Below are 23,746 nucleotides of genomic sequence, written 5' to 3'. Positions count from 1 at the left end.
TATATCTTTTCTGATATCGGAGAAGTAAAATAAAAACTTTTTTAAACGATACGGTATACTTTCCTAATTATTCATTTCTGTTATTAGCTGTTCCCAAGATTTTTCGCCAAAATTTATCCCATCAAACTGGAAACTCCAAGCCCTTCTGATGTGCTATCCAAAAAATTCAAAATATTTCTATTCTCTTTTTGATATCACAATTAAAGATTTAACATTTCTTAGTAATCAGTAGCGTTTCTTTTTCTCTCCCTCCTCCTCCAGTTATTTTTACTAATTCTAATCTAAACTGCCTTTGTCTATATATAAAAATGTGTACTTATTAAAAATAATGTATTATATGTTCTGGAATCTGTTTTAATTTGGGAACAGTTCTTTATTGAGGTATTACTAGTTTTTAAACCAAATTTTTCGAAAGAAAAACCGTTAAATATTAAATAGCCTAAAATAATGAAAAATACTTCCGTATCTTATTGTTTTCTATTCTGTTTTCAGTTATTTAGTTCAACAAAAATTTCTTATATCTTTTCTGATATCGGAGAAGTAAAATAAAAACTTTTTTAAACGATACGGTATACTTTCCTAAAGTATATCTAAACGATATACTTTCATATAAGAAACGTACACAAAAATAATGATTTTCGATCAAAAGCTGGTTCCGAGCGTTGGTGGATATCTTAAAATAATACCGTTTTTGTAACCTCTTCCTCTTGTAGTATGCAGGAGACTCAATATTTTCTCGCTTAGCGTTTCTTAATCCACTTAGTTATGAATTGAACTAGAGATCTTAAATGCCTATTATAGAATGATAATGTAAAAAAACAATTTTTTATTAAGTGCGAGTGTTTTTTCATCACCTGAGCATCTAAAATATAAACCTCCGTTTGTGTTATATATTTGTAAAATTTAAGTCTCTACCGATTTCGTCTTATTACAGGAAAAATCCTAGTTAAATTAAGTGTATTTTCATTCGCCGTTTGAGAAATGAATTCTAGAACGCCTTGTGTTTTCCTTCTTAATGATATGACTCATTGAATACCTTGACGAGATATGATGATACGGGTATGTTTTCAAGTAAATTTTTTTTTCTTTTGAACGTGATTTTCTAAAGGTCGAAATATCGTGATCAGGTTTTTACTCCGACTAGTTATCAACTGCTTTTCCTGGATTATTTTTAAACCGATATTGAACCTACACTAACTATCGTGGCGTTTTCGACCCAATAGATGTAGAGTAACTGAAGGCTAGAGCGGTTTTGCTTTTTATTTCGTGACAGTGCTGAATCTACTCCAGCAGGTGTTTCTTTTTTATCTGTTTTTGCAAGTGTTTAAAAAGTGCGTAGAAGGGACCTGAGAATTCATTTATTTACCAACTACTACCTGAAAAAGTAAATCTTTTAATTAGTTGCGCTCTGAAAAGTACATTTATGCAGAACCAGATAAAACGATAAAAATGTTACTAGATTTTTTAAAATTCGTTGTTTCAAATATGTTGCTTGGCTTTCATTATTTATTATATCAACACAAAATAATAAAAATGAGAACGAAATATAATGAAATAATGAAACAAATATTTTTTTTCTCTTTCTTTCTTTATTTATTTGCAAAAAATTATTTGCTTGTTATAAATCTTGGAAAAGCAGTCTTATTAAAAGATCTAATTTGCTTAAGAAATATCTTTATTTTTTGGTTGAGATATGGTAATGATTTTGAATTTTCTGTTTTTAGGAATTAGACAAAATAATATCACTGTATATGTTTTTTTTTCTCTCTTTTTTATTTGTCCTCTGCATGCTCCAATTGTATTTAAAACTTTTGTTGTCATTTATATTACCATCTGATGCAAATTTGGACAGTGAGAATTCATTTTGAATGTTAGATAGAACGTAGATATATGAAATGACCCCTAAAATTGGAAGAAAAAAAAAAAAGTGACTTCACGCATGGAATGTAGAGGGTATGAATTTTCCTGAAATCGAACGTCGTATTGGAAGACAAAAGATTTACTTTGCCACATTTTATGCTAACAGTATAACATATAAGACAACGCTAGCATTAAGTGGGGAGAAAAAAAAGGAAAAGAAATACGTCTGTTCCATTTAGATTTCCTTTTTTATTCAGAAAAAACAACTCATTATCATTCTTCGTCTTTAGTCTTTAGTTTTCTTAGTCTGTCTTGCATAGATTTTATTAGCTTTGGTATCTTTTTGCATTCTGAATATTTTTTTTATGTTTATTTCCCGAAATTATTCTAAATATGTTGTGCTATGCACACTTCATCTTACTTTTCTCTTCTAAAAAATCTTATTCAGAGCGAACCTGAAAATTGAAAATTCTTTCGTTGATCGATTTCAGTTATATATCTGCTGGCTTTTCTCTTTCTTCTTATGAAGCATATATCTTGTATAAAATATGATAGAATAGATCTTTATCTTTCAATGCAATGTCCAAATTCAGATAAATTCATATCCTCTGTATTCCAAGCACGAATTTACTTTTTTTCAAGAATTGGGAGGCCATTCGACATAACTAGGTTTTTATCCGATTTTCAGAATAAAATTATCTGTCTAAATCTGCATCAGGCGATGATTTAAAATGATGCTCAATGTTTTAAATACAATTGAAGCATGTTGATTATAAGTTTAAATTTAAGAAAGTGAGAAAACATATACCATATAATGTTTTGTCTCGGCTTAGAAAGCCAAATTCCTAAAACATTTAGCATATCAAAATCAATAAGTGCTTAAATTGCGTATAAAAACATTTATTAAACAAATTAAAGTCTGCTTCTCTCATAAGATTACCTTTCTTAAATTTATTTTAAGTGATATTTTCCGGGAAAAAATAAGCGTGATATATGCTTTGTTTCGCATTCTTTTTAATAAAAAAATATCTGTGTTAACATTCGACTCAAATGATTGATTAACTTCAATCTGCAGATTAAGCTAAAAGCATACTTGGTGTAATATAAGAGATATATCTTTTGTTCCATTATAATTTTGCGCAACTTTACTTTATTCATTGCTCATTCTAGCCTATTTTTCAATTCCTACTATTAGTTCACACTCTCCCTATATTTATTTATATATCTTGTTCAAATTTTCAATCGTTAATAAAATATTTTTTATTCATCCACTCAAGTTCAAATACATTTTTTTTAAACTTGTACTGGATGACACTTGATGTTAATACAGTTTTTTCAAATATTAATTCATTAATTCAATTTAATTAATTTTTAAAACTTTAAATAGAGTTTTAGCAGTTTGTAATGAAAATTGAAATCAACAGGCAGTAGCTCAATCGGTAAAATGCAAGGATTTCAGTATTTTTCACGTGAACGTGAAGAATGTGAGTTCAATTCTTGCAAAAATCAATAATTTTTTGATAATAATTTTTTTGATAATTATTTAATAAAAAGTAACTAAAATAAAAAAAAATTTTGTTGGCCTATGTATGAATTGAATTAATTTTTTTAATTACTTGTTAGGTTTGATATTGTGCGATTTTTTGTTATTGTTGTTGTTGACAAGAGCATATATTTTGTTCCTCTTCCAAGATTGCTATAATATTGTTTCCACTAAATAAATTTATTGCCTAACATATTGTTTTGCATTTAATCGGTAGTATTTTAATTTGACTTCTACAAAAAAGTGTTTTGTTATTGGCGTTGTTTTGTCAGTTTCCGATTTGTAAGATAAAGTGGGGTTAAATGACCATTGAATTGACTATTTTCAATTTTGGCAAGCAACACTCCTTAAATTATGTTAAATATTTACAATTTTTTGAAAGATATTGTAGATTACACTGTCTGAGAATTGCTACATTTTTTTTTATTCCCTTCTTTTTTTTAACTGAGTAATCGCTACTTTTTTTAGGACTTGTTATTATGATTATTTTACTCCATGGCATGAGGTAAAACGATTATAGGTGGAAAGAAATGAAATAGCGAATAAAAGTTCCATTATATTATTGAGATCAACCAAAAATTAACAATATATCCTTTATTAAACTTATTCACATGAAAAGATTGAACATTTGAATTTAAACATCAAAAATTAAAAGTATTATGTCCTGTAATATCGAACATTGGACCATGTAGTATTTGGATGATCTGTTCACTTATAGTTTCACTTACATTTTTATTTTCTGGGAAAGTATATTTATCTCGAAGAGTATATTTAATAATATATATGAATGCACACAAACCATTTTCTGTTTACAAAATTCAACCAACAAAATTTTTTTTATTACTTTTATACTATAGAACTTTACCAGTATTCATCAACTAGCAGATATTTTCTCTGAAGAAATGTTTTCTTCTTTTTATGCTCTGAATGTTCTTCACGAAGCTGGGGCTGCTCAAAACATGTGCCTGCCCATGCTTTCTTTTTGCTTCCAAATTTTTTAGTGCAACTTTTGTTTCATTCAATATTAGAGGTGATAATGTTGAAAAAGTAGGCAGTTTTAATTCTTTTAAAGGGTATACAGCTTTTGAAACAACAGAAATGTCATTACCTTTTGAAACTGAGGGATTTTCCATTTCCCCCTTCAAATTGGAGGAGGCGTGTTTTTTGATATTTGCACTACTACTGTTCGGTTCTTTTCTTCAGTTTTATTGCCTGGTTGGAATTCATAATCGTATTATCCCTTCAAAGCATTTTGTAAAGATAATTTCTCAGTCAGCTCCTTTAAAAGGGCAGGGAAAGAAGTTTAGAAACATTCTGTAATCTGCTGTTCTGAAACCACTTAAAAAATTTCCTTACACCTTTTCTTCAAAACTACGAATAATTCAAGATTCAAATTGCAATATATTTTAAAATTTTATATTTTTGATGAACATGCATTGCATACAAGTAGATTAACGTGATGAAATACGCGTGATATGAGAAAAATGTAAAAAATCAAGAATTTGGATTTATAGCTGCATAGACAAAAATTTACTTTATAAGATACTTAAATAATTTGTAAAACGTATTTGAGAACTGAACTGTTGTTCATTAAAATTTCTAATAATATATGGATATAAATGTATGTTGCATCTATATAAAGTACACTGTTTAAATGTTTGCCATTTTCAGGTAACCATGATAATAAGATAGATTTATTTAATATGAAAAATAAAGTCTTAATTTTATCAGAAAATATGTAATATGTTCCTGTTTCTCAATATATATATATATATATATATATATATATATATATATATATATATATATATATAATATAATATTGTTTGTTGTTTGTTTCTTATGGCACTTGCCACTGACAAGCCCGCTGTTACGAAGACAGCGATTTAAGCCTGAGGGGAACGTCTCTTATTTTTTATAGCAGCGCCAACTAGGGCCAAGAGTACGACTTTGCCACTCACGCATCATTCATTCGCTTGCACAACCCCTTTTTACAGGAGGGCACATTCACACATCTCACAGATAGAACAACAGAAGAACAACCATGCCCAAACCGGGACTCGAACCCGGGACGCCCAGATCACGGGGAAGACGCGCTACCCCTATGCCAGGACGCCGGCATAATATAATATAATATAATATAATACATAAAATGCTTAATCTAGGTATTCTCCTATAACTAAGTTTAACACTATGTTCAGTATACCCACTTTACTTAGATTGCTGGAAAATAAAAAATAAAATGAATGCAACTTCCTTAGGTATAGAATTATGTCTCTTAGTAATAAGAGTAGACAATGGATCGTCAAATTTTCAATAACTTTAAATGACCAAAATGGCAAACTTTAAGGCTCCATGGTCATACAATCAGAAGCATGCGAATTCATACTAAAAGAATGCTGTTAGGCCATATAAAAATTTTTAGTTAAAAATATTGCTTATGATGCAAAAGATCTAAAAAAAAATCAGCATGCCAATTAAATAATGAATTTGGCAATTTCTGTCTGTTTTTTACAGACTGATAGTTTTATCCTATTTTAGTCTATCGATTTTAAATTGCATATTTTTTATATCAGGATAATCATCAGCATGTAGGTACTTCAACTATTTATATTCGAGTACATCTAACCAGCTGTCACGGATATTTTTTTTTTTTTTATAATAGTCATTCGAATTTATGTTACAAATTCAAAAATAATCGGAACGTCTCTAAAAATATTCATAACCCCATTTCTATTAGATTGAAATCTTTAATTTATGAATTTTAATTTTGAGGTCACTGCGTTTTTCCATTCCTTGTTTGATGAAGCAAAAAGGATGCACAGCTAGTTTGAAGCTAACTGTTTTGATCATTTGTTCTGTACATTTGTTGTTTGCTCTTACGGAAGAAATATAGTAACCTATGTATCTGTTCTGGGCAAAAAATTTCTGTGACAACATGCTGTCATATTTTGACCTCCATTAAGCTCTCGTTAATACTAGCATTGTTCAATTTGGCATTGAACACTACCGAGCAAAATCTACTGTACGGGTGCTATATGTATTTGAATCTGAGTTTGTATCACTGTTAAGTCCTTAATCATTTTTATTTTTTACTCTTAAACATAATGAAATTGCCCTTGAAATGTAACTAATATATGTATATATTATTATTTTTCTAATATTGATTTAACATTAGCTAGCATCTGGATACCTCGCGACAAGCTCGTGCGATTATGGAAGTGTGAATATTTCATTGTTAGCTTTTCCGACAATTCTGTTCGAACATGTTAATGCGCCTATTTCATTAATTAATATAGGCTTGAGATTAATTGGAACATATATCCCATAGCTCTCAAAATCTCTTGTGGATATTCGCGGCCAAGGAAAGGGTTAAGTTTTTGTGTTTGGCGGATTAAATTCTCCTCTTTTTCAACATTCCGTTTAATTTTCTGGCTCTGCAGCTCAATTCAAACGTTTTTCATTCTAATCGCGGATTATAAATTACTCCCATAATTCACACAGATATGCGTACATGCAAATAATAGTAATATTTTTTTGGTGTTAAAAGGAGATTAAAAAATTAAATAAAAAATAATTTTAGCTGCAATAAGATATTTTAAGCTGAGCATTTAGTAAACTTCTGAAGTGTATTTCCGAAAATGTAATTAATATTCTGATATCATTCTTATTTAAGCCAATAAAAGGTATAAAAGGAAGATGATATTTCGCAGATGATAAAGATTGTTTAATTTAAGAGCGAATATGAATTCATATACTATTGACATTTTTAATATCAAGTGCTGACTAAGTGATTTCCATACGACCCATACTTCTGCCGAAATGTTGCATAATACTAATCCAAATTGAGACTGCTCTATAAAAAGATATTTTCTAAAATATTTTGTGAGCGTATTTAAATAGATTTCCCGTAGTATTTATTATTGCGAATTAAGTTGCAGTAACCAAACAAGCAAACACAAGAAAGTACCTTTATTTGATATAATTAATAACTTTACTGGCTTAATTTCTTTTATGTAAGAACACTGCATTTAAAAGCAATCAGTTTATAAACTGATTCTTTAATTAATTTTATTTTTATAAGTGCAATTGCATGGTAATTTGCAATTAATTTAGCATTATAAGATGTTAAAACGACTCATTTAGGTGTTGAAAATAGCAAAATCCACAACATGAAGATTCATCATAAATTCAAGTAAAATCATGTATATTTTAATAAATATTTTGCATTTCATAGTTATTCATTGGTTTTAGATCAAATATTCCATTAAAATTTAGCTTATGAGTTTATACCCATGTATAACAGTTCCACATGCTTGGTTTGATAACATATTTGCCTTTAAGTTAAGTGATTTTGAAAATACCCTTAAAGTTAAAATATTTCAAAAATTCTTTCCTTTCGTAGTTTCGTGACAAGTATTCATTTTTTTTAAAAAAAAACATTTCATCTTGAATTTTTTTTTATTGCTATTCTAATTGTATATTTTAATTTTTTTTCTTTTCTTTTAATGATCTGGCTTCTTTCACATACCTGAACCGTGCAAATGCTCCATTTTTCGACACAGGAATAATTTGGCCTTATTTGAGTGGATGCATGAGTTTGAGATTAAAAGAAGAGGGAAAAAAATCTGATGTAATGCGGTGAAGATTTTAAGAATTGTATCAGTTACTGATTACATGAAATTAACATTAAAATTAGCAACGTATATAATTACGAAGAAAGTTTTAGGAGAAGGAGTAAGTGTAGTGATATGAAGATATTAGATATCTTATGAAAATATTGTTATTCTTAGCTCTTAACTGATTTCAAGATTTTTATGCAATGCCATTGTAGTTATTTGGAAACCTAACGAAATTTACTCCTGAAAAATGCCAGCTTTAATTTTTGCATGGAAGTAAAGATTTATTATTTTTCATAAACTGTAACTTCAGAAAGTATTTGTGGAAAAGAGTTTTTGTTATTTTTAAGAAGCTAGCTAATAACAATGATAACATGCTCAAAAAAAAAAATGTATTTAATATCGTTGCAATGCGCATGTGTAACATTGAAAAATATTGTTGTGAAGTTATACTTCAAAAATTTTTTTAAAAAAATTATTTGAATTAGAGAAGAAAAAAAAAAAAAATTGTACGGTCATAGAATTGGCTTCACTGAAAAGCTACTTTTATCAGTATAAAGTGGTTTCTGTGCGATTATATGTTCCGAAGTTAGTGAGGGGAAATACTAGAATTTTGATTAATTCTAAATTAAAAATCTATTAAACATTTGAAATTTTTTTCTTAGTGACATTTTATATTTGGGAAGTAGCTATTTGCCAACTTTTGCAACTTTCAAGTCCAATGCTCTACTATGTAGAGCGCATTGCACAATTTTTAATGATTACTTGGTGCATGACGCAATTTATAAATAGTATGCCAGCCAGCCTATAACCATTATCATGTTTAAAAAAATGTTTTCCCATGCGCCAGTCTATTTTGACGTCGATAGAGCTCAAGGGTGTTATTCTTATGCCCGTTACTGGGGTGTTTATTCTAACTGTTGGTAGTTCTGAGTAATACTTTCTTAGTCATCACAATTGTGTCATCTTCTCCTACTGGGTTGTGTAACAATACTTCCTGCTGAGTGCGACCCCCGCAAATAAGTGGGTAAATAAAGTTTTGAAATGTTCTTGAAGTCTTTGAATGACGTTCTTCAATAAGCTAGTCCTGAAGATTTAGTCCCTGTCGAGTCTAATTGACTCACATCAGTTTCAATGCTATACTCTTAATTGAGCCATCAAATTATAGCAGCAATTTAGCCATTTGTTTGGTATATTCTGTTAATTTGTTTCTTTTAAATTCGGTATAAATTAATACTTTGAATTTTCAATATTCTTACTGAAGTTTCAAATATTTTATCTTGGAAGAAATAATTTAGGAAATGGTTCTTTTGGAACAAGTACGGCTCAACATGTAACATTTGGATCCGTTAGATAACCAATTAACTGTTTCGACCTCTTCGGAAAATGCATATCTAAATTGTGTCGCAAAAATTGAGCGATGACGAGTATACTCGTCAAACACAGAGTATGTGTAATATGAAATTATGTTGTAATGAAATGACTTTTATTTTTTTATTTCAATAATTGCATTTATTTATTTACTTAAAGTAACAATTTTTTGTATATAAACGAAAAGAAACATAAAAAATTAATTTATTATTTTAATTTGCTGTTAAAGAATAGTATTGAGAAAAGCATGGTACAATGTATAATACTCTTATTTGTTTCTTTGATTTCGACTTGCCCTCCTAATATTCTAAACATCTTGAAATTTACGAATATGTTTGAGTTTTTACTAAAATTGTAATTGCAATTGCAAATTATTGCAATTAATTACTTTTGACAAATAAACTCGTCACAACGCAAAGTGTTGTATTTTTTCCATGAAGAGTATACTCATCAAAAACAGTTAACTGGTTAATATGTTGATTTTATTGGTTAATAACTTTAGTATTTTCTAGATGTGTATATTACATTGAATTATACTCTGTTTCTTAGCCATCAATAATAAAATATATTATTGTATTAATTAAAACTATTTAATTTTTTGAGTGTTAATTTTATCATTTGAAAAGTTCCTTCTCTTAATCCTTTGAAATTTTTTTTGACAAATCAGACTTGTTCATTGGGTTAGTGTACGTTTAAATTTATTACTTAAAATAAATTCTTGATAGACGATATTATTTGAAACACGAAGTAAATGGAATTCATAAATATCTCGGGAGTGTCAAACGGATTCGTAGCTGAATGAAAAAGACAATTCATTTCCTTGACAGAATGTATAACCTAGTGAGATAGTAAACAAAATTCAACTGTCAGGCAGTTATTAATTTTTCAACCAGTGACCTTAAATTCTCACGCCTAGTACTTCATGGTAAAATTAGATAACATTGGATTATTCAAAAATAAAATGTTCATGGGTAAAGGAAAATGAGCATGATTTAGTTTTTTGTTTTATTGCTATTTTGCATAAAATATGAAAGAACTCTATATTCTCCGGTATTAGGTCTTTTAATTATGCACCTGTCATTTAAATCTGTGATATGATAGTATTAAATTTATGTGATATCTGTTTATTTTATCTTCGCATTTTAGTATGAGTTGAACTTTTGTTTTCTTTTTTTAACCAAACCGAAATATGAAAACGTTTGTTTTCAGATTTCATACGCCGCTAATTACTTGAAAGGTACAATTTTATAATCTGACATAATTTGTAAAAAATAAATCTGTTTGAATTATTAAACCTGGTTAGAATACCTTTAAATACCCTCGTTTTTCCGGCTTTCTAATTATTCTCGACATTTCTAGTTGTAATTTTTGAAGAAATGATACGAGAATTTGTATTTTGAAGATGAATGCAAGTTGTATTTTTGTAGAAATTTTTGATTAAATTTCTTGTTTCATATGAAAAATGATTTTTGAAGTTTGGTTAACGAGACTTAAAAATATTTGGAACGAAGAGGTGAGAGTTATTCAGAAATTAAATTATTTGATGATAAAAAGCCCAAGTTGCTAATTTGAGACATATTGCTAATAGTCTAATTTTTATTTTGTGATTCAATTATTATTATTTGACTTACGGATATCTATGCATCATAATAAAAGTTCTCAGTTTAAAGTTTTTTTTTAAATATTACAATTTTTTATTTAGCTCTAGTTATTGAATAAAATCATAATTATTTTGTGAACAAAGATTGTTAATTGTATTTTTTTATATACAATTTTTCACCTACCAATATTCTAGTATTTATAGCTATTATTATTTCGTATTTTGAAACGTAGCTTTCTCAAAAGATGTAGGCGGTATACGAAGAAACTGGTGAACATTACTCCTGTCATAATGGAACGGGTACCTTTGAGGGATGATTTTTCCAGGAAACTAAACCATTTTCTGTAACATGGAAAGAAGTCCGCTGCAGAGTCATCTTGAAGCCATTTAACACAAAGCACACATTCTTTCTACAAGTTTTGAAGCTAATTTTAGAGTAGAATTTTGTTTATCCTTGTGAACATGCTGCCTTATCTGAGTAATCAGATTGTTTGCATTCTTGAAAAGCCAATGATTTTTTTTGAATAATTTGTTCTTTAAACCATAATTTAAATCGATTTAAGTGGCATGTTTATATGTATTTCACTTTATGAATTTAGTTTTTCATATTTTTTATAAATATGAATAATATTTTTGATCTTTTAAATATAGCATGTAAAATCAGAAAGTTGTTATTTATTAATATATATTTGTTTGGAGAAACCGGCGTTAAATTTATAACATGCAGTTGATCTGCGTTAAGGCATATTGTAACATTTTGTTAGTAAGATGTAATGTAATTTTATGAAGTTACAGCAAAACTGTGAATAAATTAATGTTTTAAATTCTTACGAAAAGAAACAACACTAAAAAAATGTGACGCATGTTTTATTTTGCAAACAAATTTTCAAAGAATAAAATTCACAGCAAAAAAAAAAAAAAAAAAAAAAAAAAAAAAGAGGCAGTAATTTTTAGTCATCTTTTATATGCGTTTCTATTTGTTATTTTTCATGCCAAATAGTGATGTTGCAGAATTTATATTTAAATGCAGTTTATGAATAAGCGTTCACATGGCGTATTAGAGTTTCATTTTGAATTACCCGTGTCCGAAGATCTCCAACTATTAATCTATATATAAAGATATAATTATGTGTATGCGGAAACTGTTGGATTTTTTTACGAAGCAAAGAAAACATTTATTAGATTCGTTGAAAGAAGTGGGCTGCTTTTGAAAACGAGTTTAGAAATATTAATGTTCCACTTGGAGCTTATTGTATCCATTGTTCTGTATGGTTTTGACCTCGAGACTGGAAAAGAAAGAAAAAAAAAGTATTTATTATACTCTTCACTGCTATACGGAAATGTGATTAAAGATGCGTGGTCGTCAATTTATTTATTTGTAATTGTGGTTTTAAAGATCTTTCTATATAACATTCTAGCAAGTAAGAGTTAAGGTAAATAATCATGAAGAATTTTAGTTATTCAAAGAAGGTTTTTAATATTTGCTAACTTTTAAATTATTATCTATATTAATATTATTAAAATAAATTGATTATGAATAAGTTTTTACAAATTTTATTTTTGGAAAAACTGTATTTGCGATCTGTTTTACATGTCATCAATAAATGAAATTTTTATTTGAAGTAAATGTGATTTTATTATTTTATGTCTACGTTTTTTAAAAATCTGTTTATTGTTTCGGATTAACTTCCTTTTTTTTTTTTTTGCTTTTTATTCCGGGTTGGGCACGGTGGAGCGTGAACATCTTATCTCATCAACAATTCAATTTTTTTAACGTTTATGACGATTCGATTTGGCCGTAATCTGTCTAGTTTCTTCATCGTTTTAATCTTAAAACTGATACGAACAAAATCTTAAGTTTTCCGATTTTCTGTCCATTTCTCTTTGTGTTTTATTATCTTCCTACGCTACGAGGCGCTAGGTCTAGTGTTGGGATTCTAACAACATGATTGTGTTTGATTGGAGAATTGCTCCCATTTAGGGTAACTGCGATTCAGATCTTATATGAAATCGAGAATCTACTATCTCTTTGCTTCTGGTGTCTTGAAGCGAAGTCGTGCAGTGCTTTTTTTTCATAAATTCTGAAAACATATCGATTGACAGTCATTCTTGCATTTTATGGATATATAATATGGAAGAAATGTTACTAGAAAGTAAATAAATACTAATTTGAATTCAAATGTCATACTGAAATTGTTTGTATTTTATTGTCAGATTTTGTTTTTTGTTTCAACTTGATACAGACTAAGTTTTCTTTTTCTTTTCTATAGATTCCTTTGTAAATAGTCAAGAATGGACATTAAGTCGCTCAGTTCCCGATCTGCGATTGGTAAGTCTGTTTTGAAATTTTCGAATATAACTATAATTTGTCATGTTTCATGCTGCATATAGAAAACCAATCAATCATACTGTTTATTTTAAAAGGGAGTGTATACATATTTTATACGAAATTGCTTCGTTAACTTTTGCGATTTTTTGATGAGACAAAATATTACAAAATGTTTTGAACATATAAAACGATTATAATTGAAAAATCATTTCTATATGATGATTTTAACAGAAATATTTAAAAAAAGTGGAGCAGTTTGAAATTGGCCAAATACTTTGGTTTATCTCATTTTTAGAGTCTTTTTTTTTTTTTTTTTTTTTTTAAATTTCAAATAAGTTCAAGTAACCTTTTATGTACTTTATTCAGTTTTTTTAAACATTATTTTAATGTTGAAATTGAATTCAATTTTATGATGTAAACTTTCATTTAAAGAAATTTTATGAATAGCATAAAGTTAAGTAATGTGAAAAATGTATATAAAGAATGCTATAAATATGCATATACATTTACTATGTTTAATAAAAATAAGCAATATATTGTATATATACTAGCATTCGTATTATTTATATCTCAAGTCCTGTTTAATTAATTGAAGACCACCAGGTTTGTTTGTGTGTTAGAAAACAAAATGCAGTTAAAACATACGCATTTTTGTAAATGTATATTTTTCTCCTTTTTACCAAACATCTGTATCTATTGACAAATCTTAAACAAATTATTTTAAAAGTAATATTTATCTATTTGAATCTTTTATACTACCAACATCCCAAAGATTATCCGTCTTTACATATTGTTCATTGCTTGTTAAAATTTTTATACTATACAAATTGTTTGTTACAATTCGGAATGTTTTCGTTACTTATTTTTAGTTATTATTTATTACCAGTGTTTACTTTTGCGTTTAAAGTACCTAACCTTTTAGGGTTTATTATTATTCAGAAAGTTTATATGTAGCAAAGTTTAAATGCGATTGTTATTCCTTTGCTATTTTTTCTTTCCAAAGGTCTGGAGCAAAATTTTGTTTTATTTCATTATAGCAACCCATTCACGCTTCTTCTTATTTGTTTAGTCTGCTAAAAGTAATTGAGCTTTAGTTTATGTTTTATTGTAGTGTTTACTTTCATGGAGTATTTCTCTTTTAATTTTTCCTCGTATATTCCTACACGGTTCGGGGGATGGCACCATGAATATGTGGATGAAAAGCCACCAGTTCGGTTGAAGGCTTTCACATCTCTGTTTGGTATAGTAATGTTGTGGGGTCGTGATATATCCATTCCAATGGCAGGATAAACCTCTTATAGTAGTAGTTAAGCCGTAACCGGCGATGACTTTTAGGACTCCAACCTCAATCTCTAATTTCCTGCTGTCATAATAACGATCATTCAAGAAACCCAGGATGCCATCCTGATCTTTGCAGTTATGGTTTCCTAAGGCTGTGCTGCTTTAGCAAGATGGTGTTTTCAATTTTATGTAGAATAATATATTTAGCTTTTCAGTAAAATATCACATTTTTTTGTCATACAAATTATATTTAACCTGATACTGCACATTTTTTTTTCAATTGAAGTTGTGCAAATCACCAGTAATTAATGCGAAAAATTCAAGGAAAATAGTTAAAAGAATTTATTATTATTATTATTATTGCTTAAAAGTTTTCCTTCTAATTTAAAAATATAGTAAAAAATTACTTTATTTATAAATTACTTATTTCAAATTATTAAAAAAAAAAGAAAAGAAAATGTTATTTATTTAAATATGAAAAATGATGTAAATATGTAAAAATAATAATATAGCAATTTCGGTAAATTTTTTTGATAAGTGCGTTTTGGAAAATTAAGAAATAATTTTAAGAATAATTGAATAAATATTATTTGTGAAATATTCACTATTGATTGATTCATTCATTCAGTTTTATATTGTTTTAATTCCAGTAATGTACACATTTACTGGAGTTTTATATCTACAACATATACATTTGCATTTAATTGTTTTTTGCATTATTAGTGCTTTATGATTATAAGTAATTCTTCAATTAAAACTGGGGTACGCAACTTTATTGTTCCTTATGCAGTGGCCGAGTCGTGGATGGAGAGTATTGGATTTGAATTCATCAATAATCTACTGTATATATGTATAGTGTGAGGGTACAGATATTGTCTCACTAATGTGATGAAAAAGTTTAGAGCGGAAAAAGGATACCGAACGAGGTGTTTTCCTTGTCACCTGATCAAGATTCAAGAGTATAAAGTATATCTTTTCCTAAGTAGCCCTAGCGTTGGTTTCAACAGGATTATTTTATCAATCAGTCCCCCCCCCCCAAAAAAAAAAAGATGTGTGCTTGTTACAACTAGATTATTATTTTGTGTAAATTAAATAAGAAAATGGTGATTGTAAGATTTTTTTGGAACTGAGCTAAACACATGTGCAGTCACACATTTATGTAAATAAAATTTTGCATTAAAACAGGAATTCTAGGAATATGTAGCATATTACATATCCCAATGGATATTTGTGTGTGTATGTATCTCCAGTTTGGCTTTAAAGAAGTGTTTTTCAGTCTATAATGCCTATTTACCTTGTTGAAGGTTATTAGATTTTATAACAAATTGTTAATTCTTTAATAAAGGCTAATTAACGTTTGTCAGCTAAATTGTGGGGCAACATTGAAAATATATTTTCTGTTAAAAAAACTCGTATAATTTCTGGTAAACACGGTTGTTTTAAAAATCTGTATACGATTTTGATTGTGCTTATATATTTCATTTTTATATTATGTCAACTTGAACTCTCGAGTAATTCAAAATACATATACTTTAAGTAATACAACTCCCACCATTTTGATACCATGCGAACCATACAATGCTGAGAACCATTGCCCGCTTACGCTTTTTCAAGTACGTTTACAGAACTCTGAATGCATCCTTCCCTTCTCCTCCCCCATTTTGTAACTCGTTTTTTTTCAGCATACGAGGGTATAGAATTTTCATGGCCGATTTTGAATAAATATTTAGCTTCCAATAACTCCTTGGGTGCGTCATCGGCAGACGTTGTGCAACCACTTTGGCGGCTCTAGAGTGAATGAGACCAGAATGGCGTTGTGTCTTTGTTTCCTGGTTAAATTTTGAATTTGTGTGATGAATGTGGGTTGAGTTTTTTAAAGCTGTATTTGTATTCTTTTAAGGATAGCGGAAACTCTTTCTTTTTTTAAAACTAGCCTTGCATCTTTATAGAGACGCCCTCAAAATAAAAAGAAAGAGGAGAAAAGAATAGACTGGAGTTCGTTTGTACTGGTTTATTGTTTTTTCACTGAATGATCAAATTGATTAAATAGGGGAAGAAAAAAAGAACGAAGATAGAAATCTGGGAAAAAAAAATTTACCCTCCCTCTCTTGCACAGTGCTTTTAACACCTGTTTCAAAATAATTATACAAATAAACAGATATACCAGTATCTATATTTTTTGAAAAACGAAAAATAAATAGCAAGAAAGAAGTTCTAAAAATGGTAATTTGCTAGGGCATTGTATTTTTCTGTAGATTTTCAAATAGCACCACCTTAGCATTTGTTAAGGTCCTTGGTATAATTAAAATCAAAACCTACGCTGTTTGGATTCCTTTTTCATTTTGTGTATTCGAGGATTTCAATTTAACACTAGATTTACGAGAATTGGTTGCATACTTTCTTTTACCGAAACCCGTCAAAATGACGGGTTAAGTAATTTGAGGTTTTTGTTACATTAACTTAATTCTTTTAATATATAAATTATAATTAAACAAGATTTATTTATTACAGTCGCACATTATACAACCTGTATAGCAGTACAAATTACATGCAACAATCTACTGCAGGAATGGGCATTCAAATCGTGTTTATACATATAATATGCAAAAATCGTACATATAATATGCAAAACCAACTAACGTTACTTGTGAATGAACGTAGACAGGTATTTAAATATTTTATAGATTGTGCACCTGTGTTGTGCTACAAATAAGAGCTCTAAATTTTAATAATTATCAAGTTCATGAAGGTATTACAATACTTTGAATATACATTTTTAATATAAAATATTTGTTTTCTCGTATTTTTAATACTAGAATTATGAATTGACAGGTTCCGTAAATCTAGGGTTACGCGAAATTCTTATACAAAGGGGGGGGGGCACTTTTCAAAATATTCTTAATCATGTCTTAAGAAAGATTAGTGTTTCATATATTGCTGATAACTTTTATAAAGCTTTTCAAATAAATATTTAAGTTTCAGATAGTGAATTAATTTTTTTCTTAATTTCAAATGGATCCCATAAAATTATGGTTCAATAATATTTATTTTTTTATACGTTCATCCTAAAAAATACATGAATCTGGAGCTAAAATCCGTTTTCTTTGCGGGCTTTAAGAAATTAATCCCCCATTAAAAGCTATAGTAAATACTGTATATAAATTTCATTAATTAATTAATTAATTAATTGCTATTCACTTTCGGTCATTGCTTCCCTTGTAACTTACAAAATTGCTTTAAAACTAAATATCTGTTTTTACAACTTATATACATGAGAGTATTTTTTCAGTCAATTTTCCAGAGCATTTTCAGCAATAAAAAGGCTCTTATATTAAATCTTTCTTCGGCGCCAGAATAATTAAGACTTTCAATATTACGATAGTGGGCAGTGGCGGCTAGTCTAATTGGAAGCAAATAGTGATGCAAAAAGTACTTCTTAAAGATTGAAAAACTCATATACTACAAGAGCGATTTTTGCACTTCTATTATTCAATATATATATTCACCAAGTGTTCAATACTCGTTTGTCTTTATTTTTGGTGAATTAAATCTCAGCAACTGATACAGTGCGATTAATGCGATCAGTCTAATTATATTAAACATAACTTCCTTATGGAATGTAGCGATAAGCTTTTAATTGTGATATATTTATATGCGCCTGTCTCCTTTCCTGTTAATTCTGACCTACAGGTTTAAAAATGTATCTTAAAATAGGTTTATTTTACCCTGAGGGCAATGATTTTTTTTTAAAAAAAAATCATTATAACAATGTATTATGCAAGTGTTTTTTTTGCTTGGATATTGTAATGAAATTATTAAAAGAGGATTAAGAATGGTAACAAAATTTTCGGTGTTAAAAAAAATAGATAGCAATATTAAACCAAGTGCCGAGTATTAAACCTAGTCTGATTTTTGCAGTGAATTTTTTTTCCTCCAACCCGATGGGGTGATAAAAATGCCTCTCTTCTTTTGTATACGTTGTTTTGTGACGCGCACGAAGTAATGTAGCTCACAATTTTGAGCTGAAAAATGATTTTGAGCATTTTACTTTTTCGTATATATAATGTAGCAAAATAATAGTTCGCCCCCCCCCCCCCGAAAAAACACCGCCTTCAAAATATTGATTATTTTTATATTTTATAGCCTTCTCTTTACGATTTTTTTTCTTTTTTGGAATTTATGTGTGTCTGTCTGTATGTAAACACGATAACTCAAAGACGTAAAGACCTTGATGGTTGAAATTTATTGTGGATCGTTCTACCAAAATTGCAGATTTGTATCAAAAATTCATATTTATTGACGCGGAGATGATCTCGTGACCATTTCTTGGGTGCGTAAACCCATCAAGCGAGATTGGTGCAATTTTGCTTGAAGTATTTATATCAAGATTGTAAATCTGTGTCTGGTTTGGAATAAATAAGTTTATAGGAAAACTATTTCATCGCTTAAAAAGCAGGACTGTCTATCACAATTTTCCAAAATTTACAAGAAGAAGAAGAAAGAAAGAAAGGAATAATAATAATATAAAGTAAAATAAATAAATAAATCCGCAACCAAAAACGAATATGATGGATCCTCCCATCCTACATCTAGTTCTGCACTTCTGAAGCAGATATGCGATTTCATGTTCAAACCAAACATGTGAAAAAAAATCTATATTTGCTTTTTGGTTGTGCTAAATTAAGTTTTTTTCGTCATTTTGTAAGGTTTGGAAACCTCAGCTAAGCGATGCTGATCATTAAGCAGTGATTTTTTTTTTTTTTTTTTTTTTTTTTGTATAAATATGCGAGAAGTGAACCCCCACTTTTTTATATTTTCAATTAGTGTTTAGTTTTAGTGAGACTATAATCTGTGTTCACGTTTTATTAATAAATAAGCTCATTTGCGGTCGTATTAGAAATCCCCAATATTGCGAAGTTGGGAGAACAGAGAAAAAAAAATTCAGGCAGATCTGATATTCTATTAGAAGTTGCCTCTGTGGGGTTTTAGAATAAAATTTTTTCATCAAAATCTAGCTTAAAACTTAAAAGATAACATTTTATAGTATGCGAAATCTGTCTGTTCAATAATTATTGGATATATTCACGGGTATATTTGTAAAATTACGTGAATAAAAAAATAATTTTGAAAAATAAACTAAAGTATCATAGAAGGAATTGTGCGTCGCCAATGCTCTCTTTCTGTGTCAGCATCAACTAGAATAAATGCTAGTGTTACTCTGTAAGTATTAGGTAGTATAGTTACAATATAACGCGATGAAAAAGAAACTTGCTCTGAGATGAAATGACTTTTTTCCCCCGTCAAATGTAAATTTGTTTCAGTGCTGACATTGAGAGCAGCAACTGACTCATCAAGGATTTGTGTCTGCACCATTTAGTCGCCGGTTTATGAAGGCGAAAAAGACAAGAGCATTAAAATTCACTGATTTAATATAATGGGAGAAGGGATAAAATTGAGTGTCTTGTACGTATATCAGAAATGTTGGAGCTTCTGTGTTGTTTCATCTGTGAACAAGGAACGGGACTCCAGCTAATTACTTTCAGGTTATAAAAACCTTGGATAGCTGATTCATACCAAAATAAATTATGCGCTAAACAAATTAATAATAAACTAAAATCTAGAATTCGCTGAATAATTATTATATGTTAATTTTGTTCGTATTGATTTCCGAATTTAGTTCATTCGGAGTTGAATTCAAGAAGTTCCTTGAAAACCATTTCGCTAACTATTTTTGATGAAGCATTAAGAAATTGAACAGCAACAATAAACTTGAAAGGAATGTAACTATAAACGTAAATGAAATAAGTTTTTTCCGTGCCATTTATTAAAAAAAAAGAAATTATCTAAATTTAACTATTGTTGGAAAAATTTTCATTTTCTGCTCATGAACGTTTAAATTAGGTAATATATCGATATTAAATAATGATTATATAATAAAACTTTCTTATTTACTCTTCTCTCACCTCAAATACAATTTTCTTTACAGTTGAGAAAAACGGGACAAAAACAAATTTTTGTCGAGTTTACAAGAATAATTAATGATATAATTTATTAAAGAATAATTAGTGATATAATTTATTCATGTAGATATTTTTATGTTAACAATTAACATTAGATATTCTATTCTCGCGTAAGTTACGTTTTCCTTCAAAACACCGGCCATTATTCAGCAAATTCTTTCGTGTTTGCTGTGAATCTTGCAGTTTTAAGCTAACTAGATTATTGTTTTAATGAAGATTATTTTTTAATTCCCTTATGTTTGTTTTTAATTTACAGAAAAAAAAGTCCCTCCATTTTAACAGAATTTTATCAAAATGAAAGTGCTGTGTTTTATTTAAAGAAAGATATATATGATTTTTTTTTAATATTATTTGAACGCAACATTTTGGCAGTTGTCCTATTTGAGGCAAAGTTTTCCCTCTATATGATGACATTTTAGCATTCTCCCCTCACAGTTTTTTTTTTTTTTTTTTTAATGTTTCCCGGCGGGGATCTCTAAGTAAAATACGTCTGGAAAGTCGTGCCTGGAATTGCGTAGAGAAATGAGTTTCTTCTGTGGAAATGATGCAAGGTACTATTTCGTTGATAGCATAAGATGATAGCGATTTATTTCTTGACTTCTTAATACTAGCGAAAGTATAAGATCCAAAATAATATAATATTGAGTTTTTTTTTTTCTTTTCTTTTTCTTTCTAAACGCAATGAAGCGTTGTAGGGAGGATTTACGATGTAGGGAGGAAAAAGTACGTCTTTGAGACATGAATTTTTTTGTAAATTCTAAAACATTAAGTGATTAAAGCAATGTAAGTTACTTGAAATATAATGCAGAAGGCGTTATATGCACTGTTTCATAGAATTTTGAGGGTCCTGATATTCTGAATGTGATATTTGATCCCCTTCCCCTCCTATTTCTACCCGGCAGAACCCAAAATATTTTCAGCCTCAAAATTCCGCCTGTCTCATTTTTCGGAATTATTTTCTTGTATTCCTTTACTAAAACAGCAAAGTTGCTATCACACTATATCGATATAAGCTAATAAAGCTTATATCGATAAACGAGGCGTAAATTATTGTGTTGTTTAGGATGTTTCGAATATTTTTCTGTCATTTTGCTCTTGAATTTGCAGATTTTATTTCATACAAATGTTTTCCTTTTCTTGCTATATTTTGTCTATTTTCCATGTTGATAGAAAGAAATGTTTTTGTCTGTCCGCAATAAAAGTTTTTCATATCTTTTCGATTTTATTTCGTATAAAGCTATTACTGAACTTCATAGCTATATGATTTCAGAAATATGGATTTAATACTAGAAAGTGCTGTCATTCTTCATTTTTTTAAATGCTTTTTTTGTTTGTGTTATTACTTATTGTAGTTTCGTTTTTTTAATAACGAGGTTAAATATTTAAACATTTGATAGACATGAAAAAATATGAGTAAGAGCCCATTTCTTACAGCAAGGTGGCTTTAATTAAAACATTATTGATGAAAGTATAGTCATAGTTTGAAAATCTTTCGTTCCTGTGGATAATTTTTATAAAACCTTCATTATGATTTTTAATGATAATAAATTCAAATACAGATTGTTAGTAAGTAATACTGCTCTTTGCATTCATCGATATGAATTCTGGGATTTTTCTGATACTTTGGATAATAGATTTTACATTGTTTGAAATTGTTATGGATGGAGTTTTTATTCCAAAATAATTTTCTGTTTTCTAATGTTTTGAAAGTTTTATATTTATTCTTGCACCATAATTATACTCAAAAATTACAAAGCATGCACTTGTAAAAATTGAGAATTTTTACTTATAAAAGATTGTTCCATCACAAGCCATTTCTTATCAACTTCCCCCGCCTTTTCTTTCTTTCTTCATTTTACACTTACCTTATCTGCAATACCCATCTCAGCATTTTCTCATGACCCATTTTGACCTTCAGATGAAGATTTTTTTTTTAATCTCCTCCCTTAGGATACTTTTTTTTTACACATCTAATTATGAACATGGAATAATAGACATTTCTTAGACTTGTCTATTTTGAATCCAAATTGAATCTTAAATCACAATGAAGTCACCGTATTTTCTAATCATCTGACGTTCGTTCTAGTCTGAGTTAATCTGACTCATTCTGTTCGAAATACTTTTTTAGTTGAATATTTTTTTGTTTGCATATTGTATAACTTTGCATTTTACTTATTATGTGAAAATAAGCTACATTTTAAAACTATAAAATTTTTATAATATAAAGGACCAGTATTGTTTTTTTTTTCATTATATTCATTTCAATTTCTAATGAAATGAGGGTGCACACTGCATGAGTGATATTAACATGTAATTTATGTTTTCCAACGATCACGATCAGGACTTCAGTTTTCCCATTGTTTATCGAGTGAAAGTAGTAAAATTTATAGAACCAGAGTGGTTGCTACGCTTTTCTATGAATCTTTCTTTTGATTATTATTTCGACGTTTATTTGATTACGTTCTATATTTGACCATTTTATTTTTGTTCTGCTGCTTTCGCAAAATTTTGCCGTCGGTTTATATTGTCAATTTTCTCTGAGCAAACAGTGTCATTTGATGATCTAAAATGGGAGACGGTGCTTCTGTCTGGCGCCTTTAATTCTGATAATTTTAGCCGTGGTATTGTAACCTTTTTCTTGATATTGATTGTTGCCATCTTTTATGTTAAGACCTCTTCGTTATTTTAAAATCGATATATATATTTATAGTTTTCTGTTGCAAATCTAAGGTAAAAAATTTTCTTTACATGGACGCATTATATTGTAATATGAATTAAAAAAATCATACGTTTCGAATTTCCCTTCCCCTATCCCCCATTTTGAATATCTCACAGTTTTGAAGCATTTATCCTGCAAAAAGTTTCTTTGATCTATTGAGGCTTAGGTAGAAATTTATTTCAAAATATTTTATACATACTTTCATGAGTTATGTTTAATTTATATGGTTAAAGGTTTCATTGAATATGACAACAAACATTTTTAGGTGGAAAACTATTAATTTGTTTATTATCCTAAGTTTTTTTTGTAAATTTACGTTTTGAAAGTTTATTTTCAAAGTTTTCAAATCACAAATCGTTGTATACAGTTGGAGGGGATTTTATATGCATCGTATAAAATGACTA

At 28.7% G+C, this 23,746-nt stretch overlaps 1 protein-coding gene across 2 annotated transcripts in view; it reads left to right on the top strand.

The window, feature by feature from the left end:
• LOC129960096 (centaurin-gamma-1A-like) overlaps window positions 1-23,746 on the top strand; it is a 102,068-nt gene that overhangs the window by 21,467 nt on the left and 56,855 nt on the right. The window contains exons 1-2 of one of the 2 annotated variants that reach the window (XM_056073206.1): window positions 12,986-13,146; window positions 13,264-13,322. In XM_056073206.1, the coding sequence (XP_055929181.1) occupies window positions 13,125-13,146; window positions 13,264-13,322 (81 nt within the window). In that variant the 5' untranslated portion in view covers window positions 12,986-13,124. Of the gene's footprint in view, window positions 1-12,985; window positions 13,147-13,263; window positions 13,323-23,746 lie in introns of those variants that run through there. The other variant, XM_056073205.1, reaches the window with a different exon arrangement.

The sequence above is a fragment of the Argiope bruennichi genome, chromosome X2 (assembly GCF_947563725.1).
Source record: "Argiope bruennichi chromosome X2, qqArgBrue1.1, whole genome shotgun sequence".
Lineage (NCBI taxonomy): Eukaryota > Metazoa > Arthropoda > Arachnida > Araneae > Araneidae > Argiope > Argiope bruennichi.
The sequence above is the reverse complement of the archived record's forward strand: the minus strand, read 5'-3'. Positions and strand labels throughout refer to the sequence as shown.